General features: G+C 39.6%; 1 protein-coding gene and 1 long non-coding RNA gene across 2 annotated transcripts in view; one reads left to right on the top strand and one right to left on the bottom strand.

Annotated features, from left to right (window-relative positions):
* The window catches only part of LOC131995517 (uncharacterized), a 289,133-nt gene that overhangs the window by 171,133 nt on the left and 90,431 nt on the right, over positions 1–27,569 (bottom strand). Inside the window, exon 3 of the long non-coding RNA XR_009397473.1 lies at positions 12,274–12,340. This is a non-coding gene — a long non-coding RNA (uncharacterized LOC131995517). The remainder of the gene's footprint in view (positions 1–12,273; positions 12,341–27,569) is intronic.
* Positions 1–27,569, top strand: part of LOC106092493 (transmembrane channel-like protein) — a 165,198-nt gene that overhangs the window by 131,024 nt on the left and 6,605 nt on the right. The window contains exons 15-18 of the mRNA XM_059364169.1: positions 23,195–23,299; positions 23,528–23,709; positions 24,180–24,356; positions 24,424–24,746. Coding sequence (XP_059220152.1) covers positions 23,195–23,299; positions 23,528–23,709; positions 24,180–24,356; positions 24,424–24,746 — 787 coding nt within the window. The remainder of the gene's footprint in view (positions 1–23,194; positions 23,300–23,527; positions 23,710–24,179; positions 24,357–24,423; positions 24,747–27,569) is intronic.

Genomic DNA, 27,569 nt, shown 5'->3' with positions numbered 1-27,569 from the left:
CGGCATGTGTTGGGCATGTGGGGAAGATGATGAGTCGTTGGGCCATTTATGTCATAGCCCGGCATTCGCGGCTAATAGACACCGGCACTTAGGTGGGGACGGCATGGTATGGAAAACAATTAGGGACTTTTTAAGCAGCACGTAATTCCTGATTTAAATCCGGTTACTTTTTTACAACTTAGCCAATTGATTACTGGCTTTGGTGTTTGTCCATATTGGCATGGGTCGGATTAATATTCACATCTTCTTTTCAAGCTAATCTAACCTAACTTAGGAGTGAGATCTGATGGTTTGTACCATTTGATGAAAGAAATGTTTGGCGATAAGCCTACCACTTATGTAAACAGGTGCGTTCTTAAGTTCGAAGATGGGCTATATCGAACTATATCTTGATATAGCCCCCATATAGACCGATCCGCCGATTTAGGGTCTTAGGCCCATATTCTTGTTCAATTTGGACCAGATCGGTCTAGATTTGGACATACAGGTGTCATATAGATCGATCCGCCAATTTCGGGTCTTAGGGCCATAAAAGCCACATTTTTTATCCGATTTTACTGAAATTGGGGACAGGGCGTTGTGCTAGGTCTTGTTCAATTTGGCCCAGATCGGTTCAGATTTGGTCATAGCTGCCATATAGACCGATCTCTCGATTTAAGGTCTAACGCCCATAAAAAGCGTATTTATTATTCGATGTCGCCGAAATTTGGTTCAGTAAGTTAAGTTAAGCGCCTCGTTATAAAGGGTGATTTTTTTGAGGTTAGGATTTTCATGCATTAGTATTTGACAGATCACGTGGGATTTCAGACATGGTGTCAAAGAGAAAGATGCTCAGTATGCTTTGACATTTCATCATGAATAGACTTACTAACGAGCAACGCTTGCAAATCATTGAATTTTATTACCAAAATCAGTGTTCGGTTCGAAATGTGTTCAAATTCGTTATACTTCTGCAATATGACACAGATCGGTTCAGTTTTGGTCTTAGCTGCCATATAGACCGATCTCTCGATTTAAGGTTTTGAGCCCATAAAAGGCGGATTTATTATCCAATGTCGCCGAAATTTGGGTCAGTAAGTAAAGTTAAGCGCCTCGTTATACTTCTGCAATATGACACAGATCGGTTCAGTTTTGGTCTTAGCTGCCATATAGACCGATCTCTCGATTTAAGGTTTTGAGCCCATAAAAGGCGCATTTATTATTCGATGTCGCCGAAATTTGGGACAGTGAGTTATGCTAGGCCCTTCGACATACCTTTTTCAATTTGGCCCAGATTGGTCCAGATATGAATATAGCTGACATATAGACCGATCTCTCGATTTAAGATTGATCGGCCATATGGACCGATCTCTCGATTTATAGTCTTGGCCCCATACATTTCGCATTTATAATCCGATTTCGGTGAAATTTGACACAGTGACTTATGTCAGGCTTTTCGACATCCTTGTCCTATATGGTTCAGATCGGTCTATAGTTGGATATAGCTACCAGAAATACAATTTTTTTGTTCTACAAAATTGAACAATGACTTGTAGTTATTAGACCACTCAATTTTCACGCCGAATTTGTTCCAAATCGAACCATATTTCGATATAGCTGCTATGGGGGCATAAACTATGCATTGTTCATCAGAATATGACGAAAGGTGGTTTACACATAAACCCGAGATGGTGGGTATCCAAAGTTCGGCCCGGCCGAACTTAACGTCTTTTCACTTGTTGTTGTTGTTGTTGTCGTAGCAGTGTGTTGTGCATTGATGAGGCAGCCCTTGGCCGATTAAGGACTCCGTCAGGTTAATCCAATACGTAGAACAGGCAGCCATGGTATTGCTATAGATTTGTTGAAATCTGGGACATACGGATCTTTGAAATCTCCTTCCGTTTTCTAACTTAATTTACTTAAGCACCATAGTTGAACATTTTTTAAAAATCGATTAAAATAATGATTGAATCAATGACATTTTTTAACAGAAAATTACAAAATTTCGAACCATGATTGTGATTAAAAAAAAAATATATTCAATTAAAAAATGATTAAATCCGTTAATTTTTAATTAAAAATGATTTTTTATTCAATTAAATTTTTAATTGAAAACTTTTTTGGCGTTTTTTTTTTATGCCATTTTCCATTTTAATTAAAAAATTTAAATGAGTACTTAACAATTATTTTATATTGATAGCATCTTTTTTCCCTCCGTTCATTGCATTCAGCCCATATCGTTTATTTGTATTGGGATACCCTTTAATACGCCTAAGTTGTGAGCTTAAAATTCTGCTCACCCATTTGTTAGGTTTTATTTAAAATCAATGCACATAAGCATTATTGATACCAAGATAACCTTTAAAAATCCCCCATATTATTGGGGAGTACTTTCATACTTCCGTTAAGTATGATACTTTTCTCCCTCCCTAGCAAAGATACTTTTCAGTAATGTGTGGTCCATAAGATTATATTAAGAGAATGCGATATGGTTGATACTCAGTGTATAACAAGCTGTCACAAATTTACCAAGCAAAGCATTAAATGTGCGTCTCGTTTCCCTCATCCCGAGACATTTTTAATTCCTTTCGGTGCCAAAGAATATATCTGTACAAATTTTCAGCCTTGAGGATGCTCGATATCTGTGTCTTTTGTGTGTGCCAACACATTCATTGAAAGAAAACATTCTTCCTTGTGATGGAAAAGATACCTCAAACCCCCCCCATTCAACATGAAATCGCCAGTTTCCTTTCGCCAAATAGAAATGGGGGAAAAAACGAATCCTGGCGAGCAGGGCAGCTTGCAAAGGTTGTTAAACATTTCATAACAGGATTGAAATTTGTTTAAAATCGTTAAGGGCGAATATATATGTATGAACTCCTGGGTGTAGAAGGATGAATGGTTGGATAAATGGTTGGTATTCCAACACAAATATGGATATGTCTACAGGCTGGCAAATATGTACCTAAAGACATATAACAGATGTAAGTCAGGTGGGGAAGTCGATGGATGACGGTTCTATTTATATTTTACGCATAATTTGACAATTTGTGGATTTAGGCTAGATAAGCTTCAAAAGATATATTATTGACTATCCATCGATGATGATACAGGGAAGAAGGAAGTAAATGTAAATGTAGGGTTTTAATACTTTTTCGAGGGAGAGTAAATATATTCAAGAAATAAACGTAAATTCAATTGTAATAAAAACATGTTGTAAAACCTCATGTACACAAGGACATATCGTATCAATATCGGTTCAAAAGTCCGACTTAGCCGGAACCAAAGTATGGTTTATTTGTGAATCACAGCCGTATTGATAACAGCATCAACTAATGCACTGTATTCAATCTCACACGTTATAACTTTAGACAATGTGATTAGACATAGCTGCGACAACAGCCGTAAAGATGCATTATCTTTGATGTATTAGCGGCTGCTGGCAATGTTTAATTCTCGATACAATATCCCATACTCCAATCAATGTTAACCCAACACTGCCTGACCCCGCTATTTGATAAAAGAAAATACTTTACCTCTACGAGTGATAAAGCCAATTAGAATTACAATATACCTGGTAATAGAAGGTACGGCAGCCTTCAAATTTTTGGCGAACGTATTTCTGAATTCACTGGGACAACGTCAGTGATTACAAAATGGCTATATCAGTTCTTATTTAGATATGAACCGAAGATTTTATATGAACTAACCAACCCAAGCACGCTCCACTGTGCCATCTACAACACACAGAATAAAAATTTAGTTATATTTATATACTCTGCTGCGCCCGATAATGCTATGTTGGAGAAAAGTACTCTTAATTTCGAAACTTCTGCCTAATATCAGTTGAAAATGTATTCTAATTTTCCTGTGCATTTCTCTACTCTCAAATACCTTTTATTTAAACCCCAATAAGTAAAAGTTCTGTTTAAGGGTGTGGTGAAATCCCAGAGACTTGGTCTCAAAAGTGGAAGTCAATTTTGTGCTCCTTTCAAATCGGATTTGATGAGATTTGAAGGGTTTTTTAGTGGATGGGTGACCCACGAAACACTGAGTCCCTCAATTGGATATCAGATTCGATTTCTACTCTCAAATACCTTTACTTTGATACCAATGTGGTAGTTACCTTTTATATAAAATTCAATTTGTGTTTGTTTGTTTGCCGGTTTGTTTGTTTGTTCCGTATAGACTCAAAAACGGCTAACCGATTAACTTGAAATTTTCACAGATTGTGTAGGTTGGTCTCGGAAGAGGGGCGGACCCTCCCCTTTACCCTAATAGTACGGATAAGAATTGCGCCCTTTAGTGGCTCAAGAAGTCAAGATTCAAGATGGGTTTATTTGAGAATTGACAAAATTTCATGCAAATTGGATAGGAATTGCGCCCTCTAGTGACTCAAGAAGTGAAGACCCAAGATCGGTTTATATGGCAGCTATATCAAAACATAGACCGATATAGCCCATTTACAATCCCAACCGACCTACACTAATAAGAAGTATTTGTGCAAAATTTTAAGCGGCTAGCTTTACTTCTTCGAAAGTCAGTGTGCTTTCGGCAGACAAACGGACGGACATGGCTAGATCGACATAAAATGTCACTACGATCAAGAATATATATTCTTTATGGGTTCTCAGACGAATATTTTGAGTAGTCACACACAGAATGACAAAATTAGTATGCCCCCATCCTATGGTGGAGAGTATAAAAAGCAGGTCACAGTTGCGCAGAGGTTAGCATGTCGGCCTATGACGCTGAACGCCTGGGTTCGAATCCTGGCGAGACCATCACAAAAAATTTTCAGCGGTGGTTTCCTCCTCCTAATGCTGACAATATTTGTGATATACTATGCCATATAAAACTTCTCTCCAAAGAGGTGTCGCACTGCGGCACGCCGTTCGGACTCGGCTATTAAAAGGAGGCCCCTTATCATTGAGCTTAAACTTGAATCGGACTGCTCTCATTGATATGTGAGAAGTTTGCCCCTGTTCTTTAGTGGAATGTTTATGGGCAAAATTTGCATAGAAAAAGCGAAACATTTACAGGGATTTGGAGATGGAGGATTTTTTAGACCTTTTATCCAAATTAAATTTGTAGTAGAAAAATATCTTCATATATTAAAAAATTTTGTTATAAACCCATCAAAAGTTCCTTACTTTAAATTTTCTTGTCCAGTATACTTTCCACCTTCGTTATGGTTTTACAATTTATTATGATAAAAAAAAGAGAATGCTAGTTTTCCCCTTCTCAAGAATATTTGGGGAAAACGAACAAACACTCTTTATAAATGTAGCATTAATTAATCTAGAGTTAAAGCATAATGAATATAAAAATCTTGTTATTTCCCTACTATTCTTATATTGTCAACCACATTTCCTGTGCTCTAATTTGGCATGATTGTATGCATGGAGAAATAGCTTGCGGCTGGAAAGTGGCAAAGTTGGTTGTTTGAATAACAAATTCATTTTCATATTCACAACACGTTAACGACGACTCTGTCGCAAGAAACTAAAACAATCAAAAGCACAATAAAGGAACCAATTGTCAAAGTAGGGAACCGAAAAGATAGTGGTCGACATCAGAGACACTGTATAATGTGAATAGAGAGTCAACGAAATTTGTTATACAAAATAACAAAAATGTTTGCTAAAACATAAGTTTTTGTCTGCTGAAAATAGGGAAGCAAACATGAGTGCTGTTTAAGCAATCATAGGGCCGTTGTTTTAGGAAATATTTTCGTCGCTACAGTTTTTAAGAGGCATTGCTGTTGAACTGACAAAAAATTTTAGCTTTTTGTTTTATTTTATGCTATTTTCTTATAAAGGGTGATTTTTTTGAGGTTAGGATTTTCATGCATTAATATTTGACAGATCACGTGGGATTTCAGACATGGTGTCAAAGAGAAAGATGCTCAGTATGCTTTGACATTTCATCATGAATAGACTTACTAACGAGCAACGCTTGCAAATCATTGAATTTTATTACCAAAATCAGTGTTCGGTTCGAAATGTGTTCAAATTTTGACAAATTTTGTTCAGCGATGAGGCTCATTTCTGGTTGAATGGCTACGTAAATAAGCAAAATTGCCGCATTTGGAGTGAAGAGCAACCAGAAGCCGTTCAAGAACTGCCCATGCATCCCGAAAAATGCACTGTTTGGTGTGGTTTGTACGCTGGTGGAATCATTGGACCGTATTTTTTCAAAGATGCTGTTGGACGCAACGTTACGGTGAATGAACACATTTCGAACCGAACACTGATTTTGGTAATAAAATTCAATGATTTGCAAGCGTTGCTCGTTAGTAAGTCTATTCATGATGAAATGTCAAAGCATACTGAGCATCTTTCTCTTTGACACCATGTCTGAAATCCCACATGATCTGTCAAATACTAATGCATGAAAATCCTAACCTCAAAAAAATCACCCTTTATATAAAAATCAATTTGTGTTTGTTTGTAGGTTTGTTTGTTTGTTTGTTTGTATGTATGTTTGTTTGTGTGTTCCTTATTAGCTCACAAACGGCTAAACCGATTTTCTTGAAATTTTCATAGATGGTGCATAATGATTCCGTGATGGAAATAGCGTTCTACAGTTTTCGATATTTGAAGAGGGGAGGCGGACCCTCCCCCTTGCCCTAATTTTCAGAAACACCAGATCTCGGTGATGGGTGGTGCGATTTAAGCGAAATTTTGTGTGCTCTCTTAAAGTTACCCAAAAATAAAAATTTGGCTTCCAAATTTCGGATGGGGTACCTAGGGGGACAGCCCCACCCCCAAAACCTGCCAAATATATATATAGACCAATCATGACAATATGACACTCAAATGAAAGGTATTTAAGATTAGTAAACGAATCTGTTATCCAATTGTCGGAGCAACCCCTAAATCGGACATATTTACCGACCATGGCAATATGGGACTCAAATGAAAGGTATTTGAGAGTAGAATATTAATCTGATATTCAAATGTGGGACCAAGTGTTTGGGGGCCGCCCCTCCCCAAAAACATCCACCAAGGAGAATAGATTTACGACCATAGCAATATGCGGCTCAAATGAAAGGTCTTTAGGAGTAAAGCACGAATCTGATATCAATATTCGGGAAAAAGTGTCTATGGGAGCACCCCACCCCAAAATACCACCCAAATAGAACGTACTTGCTTACCATTGCAATATGGGGCTCAAATAAGAGGTATTTCAGAATAGAACACCAATCTGATATATATTTTAGGGACAAGTCACTGAGTGGACAACCCATCCACCAAAACACCATCTAAACCGGACATGTCTGTCGACTATGAAAATATGGGGCTCAAATTGAAGGTATTTGGGAGAAGGTCACCAATCTAATATCAACATTCGGGACCAACCATCTAGGGGACGTCCCAACCCCATAGCAACCCCCAAATAGGACGTAGTTCCTCACCATGATATTTTTGGCCTTAAAGAGGGTGGAGCTCGATATTGATTGTTTTTAGGTCCCATATCAAAAGGGGTTTAAACGAAAAGTATTTGAAATTAGAAAATGAATATGTTATCCAATTTCTAGGCCAATAGCAAAATGGGGTTCAAATGAATGATATTTGAGAGTAGAGCATGATGCTAATTTATTTTTAGGTCTAAGTGTTTGGGGAACAACCCCACCCAAAACACACCTTAAACGGACATATTTAGAGACCATGTCAATGGGGGCGCAAATGGAAGGTATTGGTATTATAAAGCACGAAATTGACACCCACTTTCGGTACCAATTTTCATTCTCCAAAACACCCCCCAAACAGCAATTATTTACTGACATCGCGACATGGGGCTCAAATAAAGATATTTGGGAGTAGAATACGAATCTGATATCCAAATGTGGCATCATGTATTAGTACTTTCCCAAAACACCCCCCAAAGAGTAAAAATGTACCGACCATGGCAATATGCGGCTCAAATAAAATGTACTTGGGATTAGAAAACGAATTTGAAAACCAATTTTGTTGCCAAGTGAGTGGGAGATGCCTCATCCAATAAACTCCCCTTAAATTTATGGCAATTAATTTAAGGGGCGTGAAACCACATGTCATGCAAGTCAAGCTGTTGCATTTTGGGCAAAACGAGCAAGCATCTCACGATAGCACTCACCATTCACAGTTACATTACGATTAGCATCATCTTTGAAAAAGTCTAGTCCAACGATGCCACCAGCTCATAAACCGCACCAAAACTGTGACTTTCTCTGGATGCATTGGTAGTTTTAACATAGCCCCACAAAAAATAGTCTAAAGGCGTTAAATCGCACGATCTAGGCGGCCAATTGACCGGTCCCGAAGTGAAATGAAATGTTCACCGAACTCACCTCTCAACAAGTCCATTGTTATGAATTGTCATGCAAGTCAAGCTCTTGCATTTTGGACAAAAAAAAGGTTGGATATAATCATGTGGTAGTGCTCACTATTGACAATTGCGTCACTATTCGCATACTCTTTGAAGAAGTACGGTCCAATGATGCCACCAGCCCATAAACCGCACCAAATTGTTACTTTTTTTGGATGCATTGTTAAATCATGAAAATCTTCTGACTGATACGAATCTGATATCCAAATGTGGCATCATGTATTAGTACTTTCCCAAAACACCCCCCAAAGAGTAAAAATGTACCGACCATGGCAATATGCGGCTCAAATAAAATGTACATGGGATTAGAAAACGAATTTGAAAACCAATTTTGTTGCCAAGTGAGTGGGAGATGCCTCATCCAATAAACTCCCCTTAAATTTATGGCAATTAATTTAAGGGGCGTGAAACCACATGTCATGCAAGTCAAGCTGTTGCATTTTGGGCAAAACGAGCAAGCATCTCACGATAGCACTCACCATTCACAGTTACATTACGATTAGCATCATCTTTGAAAAAGTCTAGTCCAACGATGCCACCAGCTCATAAACCGCACCAAAACTGTGACTTTCTCTGGATGCATTGGTAGCTTTAACATAGCCCCACAAAAAATAGTCTAAAGGCGTTAAAGCGCACGATCTAGGCGGCCAATTGACCGGTCCCGAAGTGAAATGAAATGTTCACCAAACTCACCTCTCAACAAGTCCATTGTTATGAATTGTCATGCAAGTCAAGCTCTTGCATTTTGGACAAAAAAAAGGTTGGATATAATCATGAGGTAGTGCTCACTATTGACAATTGCGTCACGATTTGCATACTCTTTGAAGAAGTACGGTCCAATGATGCCACCAGCCCATAAACCGCACCAAACTGTTACTTTTTCTGGATGCATTGTTAAATCATGAAAATCTTCTGACTGATCTTAACTCCAAAATCGACTATTCTGCTTATTTGCGTACGCGGCTAAGGGAGCTTCCTCTTTGGTTATGTGGAGCCTACGAACACTGTGTTATCCTTGATACAATATCCTATGTTCCAGGTAGTGTGGATTACATCCTACCTGAGCCGCTTTTTGATAAAAAAAAAGTACTGTACCACTATTTAGCCCATTGGAACTACGATATCCCTGATTTAGCCGACTGGAACTACGATATCCCTGGTCTTAGAAGTTAAATAGACTTCTATACGGATGGTTCCAAACTAGCGAACGGGTGAGCTTTGGGGTGTTCTCTAGAACTGGTCATGTCAAAAAGGTTATCCGACCACTGCAGTGTTTATCAAGCAGAGATCCTTGAAATTAAGGAAGTAGTGGAGTGGCTAAGATATAATGTCATTACGACGACGGCAGCCATTAAATCCCCGGAGAACGTATTTCTGAACACAAAAATCCCCCTCGACTGTCGCAGATCTCTCAACGAGATGACTGAACAGTTCAAAATTCACCTGGAATCTGTGGGTATGCCTCTGGCGACATGTAAGCTAAGTTTTCAGGACCAGACCCGAAGGGCAACGAACGATAGATGATCACAATGAGGGGGCTGTGAGCATTCCAAAACTATGTGGCCTCATCTAGACTTTAAAAGGTCTACTGCTTTGCTGTTATTGGCTAGAACAGACGTCTCAATTATTGTGTCCGTCATGACAGGTCACTGTCTAATCGAAAAACATGCGGACAGACTGAAGGTAGCCAGCAACGACTTCTGCAGAAGCTGTAGGGACATCGAGGATGATGAGATGCACTAGCAGTCAGAATTTGTTCCACTTTAGGGTCTCATTTCTTTGAGAACCTGTCCGATTTAGCGGATGTGAACATTCGCAAGTTACTGGGCATTTTAAAGCGATCTGGATGGTTCAACGGGAACTACAACTAGAAGGCATCTTCCTTCTTCTGTTCCTGTGGTATCACGATGGACGAAAACGTCTAAGGGAGTCTGATGGCAGACTGCCACTTAAACCTAACTTAACCTAACCTACAGCGGGGATACTTCTTTCATATCAATGAGTATTGTCCGATACAAGTTTAAGCTCATTGATAAGGGACCTCCTTTTCATTGCCGAATACGAACTGCTGAGCGTCACCACTTTCACGGCTGTTTACCATAGATAAATATCTCACAAACGTTGTCAGCACCAGGAGGAGATACCATAGCTGAAAAATTTTTAATGATATTATCGCCGGGATTGGAACCTAGGCGTTCAGCTTCAGAGACGAACCTGCTAACGTCTGGGCCACGGTTGTCCCTCAATAGTTACCCGATTTAACCCAGGACGTAACGCGTCCCACAGTGGTTGGTGTGCAGTGATCTTTGGCTTTCAATTTCCATTGCTAGAAAAATCGTTCAACATAAAGTTCGCCCCGAAAGGAAAAACATAGAAAATTTAAGTAAATTTTTTAGCAAAATCCATGGCAAAATTTGCCCCTGAACATTCCACTAAGGAACAGGGGCAATATTCTCACTCATCAATGACTGCTGTCCGATTCAAGTTTAAGCTTAATGAAGGACCTCCTTTTTATAGCCGAGTCCGAACGCCGTGCCGCAGTGCGACACCTCTTTGGGGAGAAGTTTTTACATGGTTGCCATACCTAATGGTACAGTGACTCCCAAATATAGCCAGCATTAGGAGGAGAAAACCACCGCTGATAATTTTTTCTCGATGTTCCCGCCAGGATTCGAACCCAGGCGTTCAGCATCATAGGCGGACATGCTAACCTTTGCGCTACGGTGGCCTCCAAATTCCATGGCGGTGGATAAAAAACCCAGCCGAACTTTGCTCGTATTTACCTTTTATATTTCGAATGTATCATATACAGGCTGTGTATGAGACAACCAGCACAAATCCGACTGCAGGGTATCACGAACGCTGTTGGGAATGAATCCTGCCACCGAATAAATATAAACTTGAGCAGTTTGCATGACAACTAATAAATAGAAGAGAAGATAAAGCAGCACAACATCTGATGTATGACTACGTCTATCTACTTGCGCTACCACAAAAGCAATTCCCCCGGAAACTGTGGTACCGAATCTAATGAACCTCGAGGGCGTACGAACCAAAAAGAAAAAAACCTATTAAGTTACAGCATGTCAACACATATTCCAGGATGTACTACAATACATGATTGTGGTTTGGGGCGAGAGAGCTCAACTAGTCCAATTCAATTTCCTAGCCCCCCCCCGTTCGCATAGACGTAAAGAGAAAACGGGATGCAAGGCGAAATGTGACATTAATTTACGCACGAACACGACCATACAAAAAAAAAAGTGCTTCCTTTTTTCCCTTGTATGAAAAGGCAAAGCAAATAAATAACATCCATAGCGAAGCAGAAGCAACGCTTGTGGCCAAGAACTGGCTGTCATCCTAGATTTGGTTTAGTTTTTATACTTTTGCAAACGGTAAGGGATTCTCGTTTGGGGGGACTATTTTTCGACTGAGGTAAGGCTTTTGATTTCGGTTTGGGTTTTTTTTCATTCTTTTGCCAAGCAATTTTGTAACAAATAGAATTTTAATGTGTCATGCATATCAAATAAGTTTATAATTTTATTTGCCATCGAATGATGGCTATGTGGGGAATTTGTGTTCAACCACAAAACAAATTTCTATGGGACACTGTTGGAATTAATTCTTGCGTAGCTATTTTGCAATGATTTTTACCGTTTGCTCTCTCTTTGCGAAGGAAAGGAAAGGGAGGACAAAAAGTTTAGGTTTTTTTTCTCCGATCCTAAATGATGGAAAACTTTTGTATAGGCCATAAAAGGTTACCGTTCGAGTTTTTTTATGGAATGGAGCATTGAAATCAAAGAAAAACTTTTTCGACAACCTTTTAGGTGAAATGTGTTTGTCAAAAAGAACTTCTTTATGTCTTTGCTTGGGATTCCTTTGTTGCCATTTCAATTACTTAGTTAATTCGGTTTAACTTACCTTGCTTTATGTCCAATTGGATAGATTGGGGAAAGGAAAGATGACACAAATTAACACCTTCCATTTTCTGCAAAAGAAAAAAAAAACAGTTATGTAATGAAATCGTATGTGTGCGTAGACTTAAAAATGATCAAAGCATATAAAAAAAGTAAAAGCGTGCTAAGTTCGGCCGGGCCGAATCTGAGGAACCCACCCCCATGGATTGTGCTAAAAATGTATACAAAATAAATTAGGTTGTAGGGCATAATTTTCTTCTACATAGCCAACTTCTGCCAAACCAGCAAAAATTAAAGCTTCTAGGAACCGAACAAGGATGATCGAGAAACCGGTTTACATGGGAGCCATATCAGGTAATAGACTGATTTTGGATTTTTGGTACTTGGCACAGTTATTGGAAGTCATAACAAAATTTCAGCCAAATCAAACAACAATTGCGGCTTGTAAGGGTTCAAGAAGTCAAATCGGGCGATTAATGTATATGGGAGCTACATCAGGTTATAGACCGATTTGGACCGTACTTAACACAGTCGTTGGAAGTCATAACAAAACACTACGTGCAAAATGTCAGCCAAATCGGCAAAAAATTGCGGCTTCCAAGAGCTCAATAAGTCAAATCGGGAGATCGGTTTATATGGGAGCTATATCAGGTTATAGACCGATTTGGACCGTACTTAACACAGTCGTTGGAAGTCATAACAGAACACTACATGCTAAATTTCAGCCATATTGAATAAGAAATGTGGCTTACAGGAGCTCGAGAAGTCAAACCGTAAGTCCGGTTTATAAACGAGATATACTAGATTATAGACCGATTTATACCACACTTGGCACAATTGATGGAAGTCATAAAAGAACACTAAGTCTAAAATTTCAGCCAAATCGGATGAAAATTGCGGCTTCCAGGGGCTCAAGAAGTCAAATCTGAAGATCGGTTTATATGGGAGCGACTAGCTGAACCGGGCCCTCCACGCAGCACCTTCTTTTACTTGATGTGAAACAAAATTATTCTTTGAATATTTATTTTCGATAATTAAAGAGCATTTAGTGAAATACCATCCTACGAAAATAGTACATGTATACTGCTTGACTAACAGTATAACAATATCAATACCTTTATCTGAATCAATTATTTTCATTGGTCTATGGATTCACAAGGAGGGTTTAGGGTAATTTAAGTTTTGAAGGTAAATGTACTCCATTCTTTATTTGAACTCGATATTTCCATGGGGATTTTAAGAGTCGGCAGGCTTTTGTGGACCACCAAGGTGGTGGGGACCACCAGGGTGCTTTGGACCCCCAGGGTGGTGTGGACCACCAGTGTGATTTGGACCCCTAGGGTGGTGTGGACGCCCAGGGTGGTGTGGACCCCCAGGGTGGTGTGGACCCCAGGATGATGAGGACCCCCAGGATGATGTAGACCCCCAGGGTGGTGTGGACCACCAGGGTGGTGTGAACCACCAGGGTGGTGTGGACCACCAGGATGGTGTGGACCACCAGGTTGGTGTGGACCACCAGGGTGGTGTGGACACCCAGGGTGGTGCGGACCACCAGGGTGGTGTGGACCACTAGGGTGGCGTGGACCACCAGGGTGGTGTGGACCACCAGGGTGGTGTGGACCACCAGGGTGGTGTGGACCACCAGGGTGGTGTGGACCACCAGGGTGGTGTGGACCACCAGGGTGGTGTGGACCACCAGGGTGGTGTGGACCACCAGGGTGGTGTGGACCACCAGGGTGGTGTGGACCACCAGGGTAGTGTGGACCACCAGTGTGAACTCTCGAAAGTGGGTTTGAATTTCGTGCTCCCAAATACCTTTAATGTGAGCCCCATATTGTCAAGATCGATTTCGATGAAATTTGGCACAGTGCGTTTTGGTACCCTTCAACAACTCTATGTTGAATATCGTACAGATCGGTTCATATTTGGATACGATCTGGACCACATTTGACAGGAATGGGTAGGATTCTACCAGAACTCACTGTGTAAATTTTCATCGAAATCGGATAATAAATGGATCTTATATGGCCTTAATACCTTATATCGGGAGATCTGGCGGTCGGTCTATAAGGCAGGTATATCCAAATATGGTCCGATCTGGACCACACTTCGCAAAAATGGGTAGGGGTCAACCAGAACTCACTGTGCCAAGATTTATCGAAATCGGATGAAAAAATTACCAATTTATATTTATATAGCGACTATATATAACTAAATTTAGATTTTATGAGATCAGAAGGTCAGGTTTTTATACAAAGAATATGATATCATCAAAAATTTTTAGGAAAATGATTATACAAGTAACAGTTTCAGCAAAATCTGGCAATAAATCCGCTTTTTATGGGATTAAGACCCTAAATTTGAAGATCAATCTGTATGAAATCTATATAGTCTGACCTGATACATATTTGGGTCGGATGTCGGGATGCTTAAAATAACTCACTGATTCAAATTTCAGCCTAATGGGTTAATAAGTAAAACTCAAATGGCGGCTATATCTAAATAAAGTCCGATCTGAACCATATTTGGATCGGATGTCGCGAGATTTAAAATAATTTGCAAATGCAAATTTGCCCATGAACATTCCATTAAGGAACAGGGGCAAACTTCTCACACATCAATGAGTGCTGTCCGATTCAAGTTTTAAGCTCAATGATAAGTGACCTCCATTTTATAGCCGAGTCCGAACGGCGTGCCGCAGTGCGACACCTCTTTTTGGAGAAGTTTTTACGTGGCTGACATACCAAATAGTACAGTACCTCCCAAATGTCGCCAGCATTAGGAGGGGATAACAACCGCTGAAAATTTTCACGATGTTCTCGCCAGGATTCGAACCCAGGCGTTCAGCGTCGTAGGCGGACATGCTTACCTCTGCGCTACTGTTTCAAATTTCAGTGAAATCGGGTAATAAATAAAGCTTTTATGGGCTTCAGATCCTTTATCGGTAGATAAAGACCCTGATATATCCAAATATGGTCCGATTTGGCCCGTTCAAGAACTTAACCTGCGTGCGTATTTGTGCCAAATTTCAGCTCAATATTTCAATTGTATAAGTCTGTAGAGTCATTACAACAGACAGACGGACAGACACACGGACATCGTTCAATCGCCTTAGAATTTTACGACGATTCGAAATATATATACTTTGTAGAGTCGGCAATGGATATTTCGATATGTTGCAAACGGAATGACTAAATGAATGTATCCCCTATCCTATGGTGGTGGGCATAAAAAGGGAATTTATTGGGTATTTACCCATTAAATACCCATGTATTGGATATTTACACGTTAGAAACCCATCTCCACTCATGCACTATCACAACTAATATTCCACCTATGGCTTTGCATTCACACAAATAACGAAAGTAAAAAGGGACAACACTTGCTGTGTTTCTGCTTCATCTCGTCTTATTGAAAATGAATTCCTCATTTTGGATTTCACTTTCGAAAAATTAATTTTTATATATAAGCCATCCATCTCTGGAAAAATACCTTTCGATTCGATTTCAAATTCATTAAAATCCATTCAGCTGTTTGACTCTAATATGTACCATAAACTCGCCTTTATGAAACCCACCTACTCCATATGACCCGTAGTTACAAAATTGTTTTTGTTGTGCAGTCTCATAAAACATATACAAAACAACAACAATAGTAATGCAAATGCCTCGCACGCCAAAGACGAGCATTAATTCCCCCCCCCAAAACCCTCACCTTTCTCTCCCACCATTTGTTTATCTTACTCTCACCACTAATACTCCCACCTATGACTGCACATTCACACCCAAAACGAATGCTTTAGAAAAACAAACAACAATTAACTGTGTTTATGCTTCTTCTTCTATTATTTTCTTCTTTTATTGAAAACTAGTCCCTCATATCCATGGCCTTTCGTTAAGGAAATTTAATTGGCCGTTAAATAATAAATATAACTAAATAAATTGCTTATAACTTACCTTACATTATTTGCAAAAGGTTGCTACTGCTATCCACCATAGTGTGTCTTTTACCACAGCCTGTTGATGTTGGGAAATATGTATGTAGGTAATTGCATTTTTTCACCGACTTACTTAAGCCCACCACTCTCATTGTTGTGAATTATAAAACACACACGCACTCGCGACGACTTGGTATGTCTTTCTATTTATTAATTGATCAATAATTCATTCATTCATTCAATGAATGTTCTATCTTCGAAACACACAAATATATTACATTTACATTGCTTTTTAACACTTATCTGAAGTTTATTCGAGGAATTTGTAAACTTTGTCACTTTTTTCAATCAAAGAGTCTCCAAAACATCCGAGCACAAGAAAAAATTGCCAAAAACTAAAACATATGGTGGCTTATCAGGTGTGTGGTGTTACACAAAACCCGTTTTTCAGTGAGAGTGAGAGAGCAATATTTGTGAGAGATGACAAAGAGAGGATACAAAAAACAAAACAAGCGCTAATAAATGTGGGATGAGGGAAATATTAGCAAATTTGACCCATTATTTGGACAGAGTAAATAATATAGTGCGTACTGAGAAGGCTTACAGATGTTAGGCACTATGTAGTGCGGCTGTTGGCTCGAAATGGGGCCTGAATCCGAGGATATTCCACTGGCTCTACAGAAACGTGATTAGACAAACACTTACTTGCGGCTCAGTAGTAAGGAGAAAAGTGCAACGTTAGGACCATACAGCAAGTTCAGAAAACATGTTGTCTTGGCATAGGCGGAACGATGAGGATCACGCCCATTAAAGCATTTAAGACTATTCTAGATATCCGACCCTTGTGAGGCAGACACTTCGGCTATGAGACTTAAGGCCATGGGAGAATGGATTGAGGATAGGAGCAGCTCATGCCATCGCGGTATAATCGAGCCGACGATAGGAAACCTGGAAAGAAGAGAAGAGGTTTCCGATCGGATAACTGAGACGAGACTTGAGGTCGAGACTGCTGTCAGCGGCACAGTCTTGGATTGACGGAACCCTAGTACTGCTGTCTGGAAGATCATGTTACACGGATGGATCAAAGTTAGGGGTGAGAGTGGGTCTGCGCGTTTACATTGAGAATCTAGGAACTGTGATCTGTTTTAGACTGTCTGACCATAATACGGTCCTGCAGGCGGAGATCCGGGCGATCACGGAATGCTTGAGCAGGTGTGGTCGAGGATGTCGAGTGTGAACATCTTTAAGGTCACAGTAAGGTCACGAATAGTCTAGGAGTGTAAGAATGAGATTAACGCCTTCTCTGAGTATGGCACAATCCGCATCGTTTGGGTGCTGGGCCATAACGGCGTAAGGGGAAATGAAAGGGCAGACGATTTGGCGGTGAAGGCCAGAGGACTGCTGTCAATAAACTTGGTGAACCCGAAGCTTTTCGCGTCGACGCAGTCCGAGTTAAGGGCGTGGGCAACGAACGAACACTGTAGAACAACGAAATGATCGGTAGGACGGTGAAAATTCTATGGGGTGATCCGGATCTTGAGAGGACGAAGCTTTTACTGAAAGGAAGTAAAAAGGAGGTCAGTTTTGCTTTTGATGTCATAACGTGGCACATAGGACTACTAGATCACTTATGCAAAATCGGTACGGAAAGTGTGTGCATGTGTAGGGCATGTAAGGAAGATGATGAGACGGTGGAGCATTTCCTATATTATTTCTTGGCTTTCGCGGCTAAAAACACCGGTACTTAAGAGGGGACACGATACCAGACATGAACCAACTTAGGGGAGTAGTAGGGACAACAATTGAGGATTTTGCAAGTTGTAATTCCTAACTTAAAATATTCCTCTTATACCCACCACCGAAGGATGAGGGTATATTAATTTTGTTATTCCGTTTGCAACACATCGAAATATCCATTTCCGATCCTTTAAGGTATATATATTCTTGATCAGCGTAAAAATCTAAGACGATCTAGCAATGTCCGTCAGTCTGTCTGTTGAAATCACTCTAAATTCTTTAAAAATAGAGATATTGAGCTGAAACTTTGCACAGATACTATTCTTGTCCATAAGCATGTTAAGTTCGAAGATGGGCAATATCGGACTTTATCTTGATATAGCCCCCCTATAGACCGATCCGCCGACTTAGGGTCTTAGGCCCTTAAAAACCACTTGTATTATCCGATATTGCTGAAATTAGAGACAGTGAGTTATGTTGAGACCTTCGACATCCTTTATCAATTTGGCTCAGATCGTTCCAGATTTGGATATAGCAGGCATATAGACCGATTCGCCGAAATAGGGTCTTAAGCCCATAGAAGCCACATTTATTATCCTATTTTGCTGAAATTACGGACAATGAGTTGTGGTAGACCCTTCGACATCATTTTTTAATTTGGCCAAGATCGGTCCAGATTTGGATATAGCTGCCATATAGACCGATATCTCGATTTAAGGTCTTACGCACATAAGAGGCTCATTTACTGTCCGATGTCGCCGAAATTTGGAACAGTGAGTTGTGTTAGGTTATTCGACACCCTTCTTTAATTTGGCCCAGATCGGTCCAGATTTTAATATAGCTGACATATAGACCGCCCTCTCGATTCAAGGTTTTGGGCCCATCAAAGGCGCATTTATTGTCCTATGTCGCCGAAATTTGGGACAGTGAGTTAAGTTAATACCTTCGACATACCATTGCAATATGGGACAGATCGGTCCATATTTGGATATAGCTGCCATATTGAACGATCTCTCGATTTAAGGTTTTGGGCCTATAAAAGGCGTATTTTTATGTCCGATTTTGCCGAAATTTGGGACAGTGAGTTGTGTTGGGCCCTTCAACATCCTTCTTCAATTTGGCTCAGATCGGTCCAGATTTGGATTTAGCTGCCATATAGACCGATTTCTTGATTCATAGTTTGAGACCATCAAAGGCGCATTTATTGTCTTATGTCGCCGAAATTCGGGACAGTGAGTTAAGTCAATACCCTCGAGATAAATCTGCAATATGGCTCAGATCGGTTTAGATTTGGATATAGCTGCCATATCAACCGATCTCTCCATTTAAGGTTTTGGACCCATAAAAGACGCATTTATTGTCCGATTTTGCCGAAATTTGGGAAAGTGAGTTGTGTTGGGCCCTGCGACATCCTTCTTCAATTTGGCTCAGATCGGTACAGATTTGGATGTAGCTGTCATATAGACCGATCTCTCGATTTAAGGTCTTGCGCCCATAAATAGCGCATTTATTGTCCGATGTCGCCAAAATTTGGGAAAGTGAGTTGTGTTAGGCCCTTCGACATCCTTCTTCAATTTGGCCCAGATCGGTACAGATTTGAATATAGCTGCCATATAGACCGATCTCTCGATTTAAAGTTTTGGGCCCATCAAAGGCGCATTTATTGTCCTATGTCGCCGAAATTTGGGACAGTGAGTTAAGTTAAGACTTTCGACATCCTTCTACAATGTGGCCCAGTTCGGTCCAGATTTGGATATAGCTGTCATATTGACCGATCTCTCACTTTTAAGGTTTTGGGCCTATAAAAGGCGCATTTATTGTGAGATTTCGCCGAAATTCGGGACAGTGAGTTGTGTTAGGCTCTTCGACAGTTTTCTGCAACTTGGCCCAAATCGGTTAAGTTTTGGATATAGCTGCCATATAGACCGATATATCGATTTAAAGTCTTGGCCCCATAAAAGGCGCATTCATAATCCGATTGCACTGAAATTCGACACAGTGACTTATGTTAGGCTTCTCGACATCCGTGTCTTATATGGTTCAGATTGGTTTATTTTTAAATATAGCTACTAAAAAGACCGATATTTTGTTATACACAGTTGAACAATGACTTGTACTTATTAGTAGTTGGTTCAAATCGGCACATATTTCGATATAGCTGCTATGGGGCATAAGGTATGCATTTTTCACCGGATTGTGACGAAAGGTGGTGGGTATCCAAAGTTCAGCCCGGCCGAACTTAAAGCCTTTTTACTTGTTCGAGATTACTTTTTACCTTCTAGAGTGCACAACAAGCCGATTACTGGATTAGGTGTATATCCATAGTGGCATCGGGCAGAGTAATATCTGCATCCTCTTTTCGACCAAACCTAATCATTCAATTGGAAACTCGAGAGCAGTATATCACCCACCCCATTGATAGTGAGTTTGAAAAATAAGCCACTTTACAATTCAAACTTCTCTTGCCCCATCATTTGTGCTTAGCTAAAAATGAAAAGTTTGCAAATGTAAAACAAAAAAACACAAAAAGTGATACTGAACACACTTTGAAGCCAATCGACACTGCTCCCGAAACTCCTTGAATCTTCTTATGTTCTTGGTAAAAGTTCGAAAGTACATTTTGTTAACACGTAAAGATTAACTTTCGATTTGTTTGGACGAAAGAGAAACCATCATCGAGTCCACAAGGCTTGTGGTGGCCTATTGCAAAAGTTAAAGCTGATGATGCTTTTAGAGTTTACTCTTCTCCCCAGCTCGATTTTAAAAAGTTAAATGGAAAAAGTTTCAATTGGTTACCTTTTTGTTTTGTTTCGTTTCTTGGTTAGAGAACAGCAGCAACAACCATTACGAGCATCTGTGGGAGGATGAAACGTCGAAAAAAGTCGATATGAATTTCATTCAAAGGGTGTCAATAAGAGAATAAAATTCTCCAGGTTTGAGAGGAAGATTCAAGTTTAAGGTTATCTAATTGTTATTTTTAATTAAATGGACACACAATCGAAAGTTTTATGGAATCTAGTCATTAACGTTGATCCTTATAAGAAGCTTTTGTGCTTGATGGCTTTGAAAAATTGCAACTCATTTGTTTTGGTTAATGGCTTAGTGAAAGGCTGTAGGCTAACATTAACTTTATAAATCGAATTAGAGAAACTTTGCGTTGATGCTATAGTTAAAAATAAACAAATTTCCGATATTTTAAGAGCAGGTAAAATGCACATTCGGTTGAGATGGCAAAAATATTTAACTTTTTGAAGTTTTCTTTAAAAATGGTGTGAAGCATGTCCATGAAGGATGGCTGTTGTTAACAAGGAAGAAAAGAAGGTTGCATACCAATAACAAATTGGAATAGGCATGGAACTCCTCCAGATTATGACCAAAAATGTTGTGGTGCAATGTTACATCTTTTTGCTCGACATTGATTTCCAAAAAAAAATTATTTTGAGGAGTCCAGGTAGAATACCAGGTTGCATCGTCAAAATCTGGAGGAGTTGCTCGAAATTGCAATATCGTAAAATTGTTTACATTTGCCAACCCAGATTTGGAAAATGTCAAATGTCACAACCAATAGCACACACATGAATGCACTAAAGTCCTGAATCTATTGAGCTGCACTGCGAATCTTTCAAACCAACATTTTTCGAATGCTGATCTCAACATCAGACACCAACTCTATAGGAAACGTCCCACCACCATAACAACCCCCAAATCGAACGTATTTGCTCACCAAGACAATTTGGGTCTTCAAGACAGTGGAGCTGGATATTTATAGTTTTTAGGGCCCATACCCCAAACCGGACATATTTGCTGGCTTTTGCAATAAGGGATTTAAATGAATGGTATTTGAGATTAGAAAACCAATTTGATATCCAATTTTGAGGTCAATGCCTATATGTAGTTCAAATAAATGTCATATAGATATATGAGAATAAAGCACGTTGCTGATATATTTTCAGGGCTTAGTATTTGAGGGACCACCTCACTACCCAAAACACCCCTAAATCGGGCATATTTACAGACCATGTAAATGTGGGGCTTAAATGAAAGGTATTGGGGGGTAGAGCAAGAATTGATACCCATTTTCTGGACCATTTTTCTGGGGGTCTACCCCTTTCCCAAAATACCCCACACACAGCAATTTTTACTGACCATCACAATATGGGGCTCAAAAAAGACTATTTGGGAGTAGAATACGAATTTGATATCCAAATGAAGGACCATGTATTTAGGGCATCACCCCTTTCCCAAAACACCCCCAAAGGGAAAAAATTTTTCGACCATGCCAATATGTGGCTCAAATGAAAGGTATTTGAGATTAGAAAACGAATTTTGAGGCCATGAATTTGGGGGACGCCTCATCCTGTAAACTCCTCTTAAGCCAATGGCAATATGGGGTTTAAATAAATGGTATTTGACAGAAGAGCACGATGCTGATATTTTTTCAGGGCCAAGTATCTGGGGGACCACCTCTCCCCCGAAAACACCACTAAATCACACATCATGAGGATATCGAACTGAAATAAAGTATTTTAAGAATGAAATACACCTTATATCCAAACTTAATTTCGTTGACCAATGAAGATCATATGGAATTCAGATAAAGGCACTTATATTGTTAAACTGTTAGTCAAGCGATATACTATTTTTCGTAGCATAGTATTTCACTAAAAGATCATTAGTTGTCGAAAATAAATATTCCAAGGAACCTTTTGTTCCATATAAAGTAAAAGAAGGCGCAGCGGAGCGGGCCCGGGTCAGCTAGTAAATTATAAAGCATATACCTACTTCCTAATACCTGTCATTTGAGTCCCATATTGTTATGATCGTCAAATAAACCTATTTTAAGCGGTTTTGGGGCTGGGGCGGCCCTCTAGGTGCTTGGACCCAACTTTTTTTTATGAAATTCATACTTTACTCTCGAATACCTTTCATTTGAATCCCATATTGTCCCGATCGGTCCACTTTTATTTTTGGGTAGTACTTTTTGGGTAAAGAGGAGGGTCCGCCCCCCCTCCCGCTATCAAAAAATTATATAGCCTATGTTTCCTTCCAGACCAACCTACACAATCTGTGAAAGTTGAAGGTAATCGGTTTAGCCGTTTTTGAGTCTATACGGAAAAAGCAAACAAACACAAATTGAATTTTATATATAAGACTGCCCAATTTACCCATAAAGGGTAGATGTAGGGTATTAAATAGTCGGCAACGAGCAATATACAAATTTTTAATGCAATACCTTTAAATTTTTTTCCAGATAACTGCCACCGTCCTATCCTTGGTTATAGATTTTTTGCGAGCCCTATTTGTGCGTTATGTAAATCAGAATTGGTGTTGGGACATGGAGAAAACCTTTCCACAGGTATGTTTAATTTTCAATAACATTTAAACTCTTAGCAAGAAGAAATTCCTTTTAACTTACTGCTGAGGATACTAAACATAATCACCCTTCTATAAAAGTTAGAAGAGTGCTTATGCCTAATATCCTCAATCTTTATTTCAATCCTAATGTATATTCTTGCACTTTCCATATACTTTGAACCTTTTCTTCTTTCTCCTTGCAATGCGTTCGCGTTTTGTAATCTAAAAGTATGGAGATTTTAAGATTGCTGAAAACATTTTGGGTTTGATTAACAACCAGGGACAGGTGTGGATGGGCATATTTTTTTCACCCGGTCTGGTGATTATCAATCTTGTGAAATTGGTGATTATGATGTACTTTAGATCGTGGATTGTTTTGACCTGCAATGTGCCCCACGAAGTTGTATTCAAGTGAGTAAAATTAGCAGCACAAAGATGGTGTTCTATGTAAGGATTGGTAAAATTTAAGGAAGAACATTGGAAATAGTTGTGTAAGTTTGAAATGGATAAGCTAAGCTTTAAAATTATTTTCCTACAGACATTACGACAATGTTTGCCGTAAGTAGGTCCTCTGGTTTATATATGGACAGTTGTGAAAGTTGTCCATCCAAATGTTGAGGCAAGAATTGATACCATCTATCTGAAATGAAGTTGCATGGTAAATGAATGAGCCAATTTGAAAGAAATCAAATCACTTAAAAAATGGACAAAATTGTTTCACAAAAATATGCTTCCCTTTCATTTTTGTCACAGATATTATGTATCTGAAATAAAAGGATACCTTAAGTCGAATATTGGGGAGAAACTTATTCCTGAAAATATTTCACAAACATCATCGCTGCACATCCTATAACAGATTTTTTTATTTTATTATTCCCAAGGGCCTCAAAATCCAACAATTTCTACCTTTCGCTACTGCTAACCATGTTGTTTCTTTGTGTACTGCCAGTGGCTTATGCCATTGTATGGCTGCGCCCATCATGGCACTGTGGACCCTATTCCAATTACAATACAACATCGGAGTATATAACCAATATCATGATGGAAGCATTACCAAAGTATGTCACAGAAATGACTTTCAAAGAGAATTGTTTTTAAATGTATTTTTTCTACCCCATTCCACAGAGATTTCCATCAACCCCTCAAATATATGGCATCTGCTAGTACAGTTATTCCCTTGCTGCTACTTTTGATTCTAATCATTTACTATTTGGTCTCGCTGACGGGTGCGTTGCGTGAAGCCAATCAAGATTTGAAAACTCAATTGCAAAAAGAACGTGAAGAGGAGCGCAGAAAGTTTTTCAAAGTTCCTGAAGCAAAACAGCCTGAGAATAGCTCTACAACCATGAGCAATCGATGGCGGAAGGTGCTAGAAGCCTCATCACCAGTCTCGCCGACGGCACAGCCAGACTTTGAAAGCGAAGAATACAAAACTCAGGCTAGAAAAGGTAAGTCATTGCAAAGACAAATAAGTTGCATATTTAAGACACTGATAGGTATAACAAGTAAAAGCGTGTTAAGTTTGGCCGGGCCGAATCTTATATACCCTCCACCATGGATCGCATATGTCGAGTTATTTTCCTGGCATCTCTTATTAGGAAAAAAAGGATATAAGGAAAGATTTGCTCTGCTATTAGAGCGATATCAAGGAGCTATATCAGGCTATAGACCCATTCACACCATAATAAAAACATATGTTGATGGTCAAGAGAGGATCCGGCGTATCGGATAATAATTGCGACCTCTAGAAGCTTAAGAAGTCAAGATCCCAGGTCGGTTTATATGACAGCTATATCAGGTTATGAACTGATTTGAACCTTATTTGACACAGTTGTTGAAAGTAAAAATAAAAAAATACGTCATCTAAAATTTCAGCCAAATCAGATAGGACTTGCTCCCTCTAGAAGCTCAAGAAGTCAAGTCCCCAGATCTGTTTATATATGACAGCTATATCAGTTTATGAACCGATTTGAACCATACTTGGCACAGTTGTTGGATATCATAACAAAATACTTCGTGCAAAAATTCATTCAAATCGGATAAGAATTGCGCACTCTAGAGGCTCAAGAAGTCAAGACCCAAGATCGGTTTATATGGCAGCTATATCAGGTTATTAACCGATTTGAACCATACTTGGCACACTTGTTGGATATCATAACAAAACACGTCTTGCAAAATTTCATTTCAATGGGATAAGAATTGCGCACCCTAGAGGCTCCAGAAGTCAAGACCCAAGATCGGTTTATATGGCAGCTATATCAGGTTATTAACCGATTTGAACCATACCTGGCACACTTGTTGGATATCATAACAAAATACTTCGTGCAAAAATTCATTCAAATCGGATAAGAATTGCGCCCTCTAGAAGCTCAGGAAGTCAAGACCCAAGATCGGTTTATATGGCAGCTATATCAGGTTATTAACCGATTTGAACCATACTTGGCACACTTGTTGGATATCATAACAAAACACGTCGTGCAAAATTTCATTCCAATCGGATAAGAATTGTGCACTCTAGAGGCTCAAGCAGTCAAGACGCAAGATCGGTTTATATGGCAGCTATATCAAAACATGGACCGATAAGGCCCATTTACAATACCAACCGACCTACACTAATAAGAAGTATTTGTGCTAAATATCAAGCGGCTAGCTTTACTCCTTCGGAAGTTAGCGTGCTTTCGACAGACAGACGGACGGACGGACGGACGGACGGACGAACATGGCTAGATCGACATAAAATGTCACGACGATCAAGAATATATATATCAGGCGAATATTTCGAGTAGTTACAAACAGAATGACGAACTTAGTATACCCCCCATCCTATGGTAGAGGGTATAAAAATCGGACTTTTTCAAACATATTGCAAATGCAAATTTTGCCCATGAACATTCCACTCAGGAAAAGGTGCTAACCTCTCACATGCAGTTCGATTCAAGTTTAAGCTCAATAATAAGGGCCTCCTTTTTCTAGCCAAGTCCGAACTGCATGCCGCAGTGCGACACCTCTTTGGAGAGAAGTTTTAACATGGCATTATACCTCACAAATACTGTCAGCATAAGGAAGGGAAAACTACCGCTGACAAATGTTTTCTCTGATGGTCTCGCCAGGATTCGAACCCGGGCGTTTTGCGTCATTAGCGGTCATGCTAACCTCTACGCTACTGTGGCCTCCAAACGGTGGTAATATGCCTTTTTCAAAAACGCATTACCACATTAAAGAGTTTTAGGGATTTTTGCCAATAATTTTAGGAATTCCAATGAGAAAAGTAAACAAATCACTGATATATAGATGAAAAATCCCAATAATTCAATGATATGTTCCATTTAAGGGGATTTTGGGGATTTTCATAAAAATTTTTGGGAATTCACTGATATGTAGATGAAAAATCCCAATTATTCCATGATATGTTCCATTTAAGGGGATTTTGGGGATTTTCCAAAATTTTTGGGAATTCCAATTTTGAATGAGTTTTTGATGACGTGGCTGTTGCGAAATTCTACCAAAGAATTAAACATCAAACCGATGGCTTTGGTGCAGGCACATCCTCCTGCAGAGACAAAGAAGGAAATCTGGTAACTGACACAGATAACATGCTGCGGATATGGAAAGAATATTTTACCCAACTGCTAGTGTCCGACGTTGGCGGCGAAGAGGATACCGCAGAACCAATCAATGATGATGGTATCGAATGTTTACCTCCTAGTCAGAATGAGGTCCAGGTAGCAGTGACCTGAGTAAAGAACAACAAGGCAGCAGAAGCCGACGGGTTACCCGCTGAACTATTTAAGATCGGAGGCGACACGCTGATAAGGCGTATGCATCAGCTTATCTGCGCAATCTGGCTTGAAGAACGCATACCCGATGATTGAAACCTCAGCATACTATGTCCCGTACACAAGAAAGGAGACAAGACGGAATGTGCCAACTACAGAGGAATAAGTCTCCTCCCCATCGCATACAAGATACTCTCGAGCGTACTGTGTGAAAGATTAAAACCTAAAGTTAATGAGATCATTGGGCTCTATCAATGCGGCTTTAGACCTGGTAAATCCACCATGGACCAGATATTCACACTGCCCCAAATCCTGGAAAAGACCCGAGAAGGAAAAATCAACCAACCTACCATCTCTTTGTTGACTACAAAGCCGTCTTCGAGACTCCTTTACGTTCAAAGGTATTTCAAGCCATGTCTGAGTTTGGTGTCCCTGCAAAATTAGTCAGACACTGAAGGATGACACACACGCTGATACGCGTTCCTCAGTAAGAAT

The sequence above is a fragment of the Stomoxys calcitrans genome, chromosome 1, assembly GCF_963082655.1.
Source record: "Stomoxys calcitrans chromosome 1, idStoCalc2.1, whole genome shotgun sequence".
NCBI lineage: Eukaryota > Metazoa > Arthropoda > Insecta > Diptera > Muscidae > Stomoxys > Stomoxys calcitrans.
The sequence above is the reverse complement of the archived record's forward strand: the minus strand, read 5'-3'. Positions and strand labels throughout refer to the sequence as shown.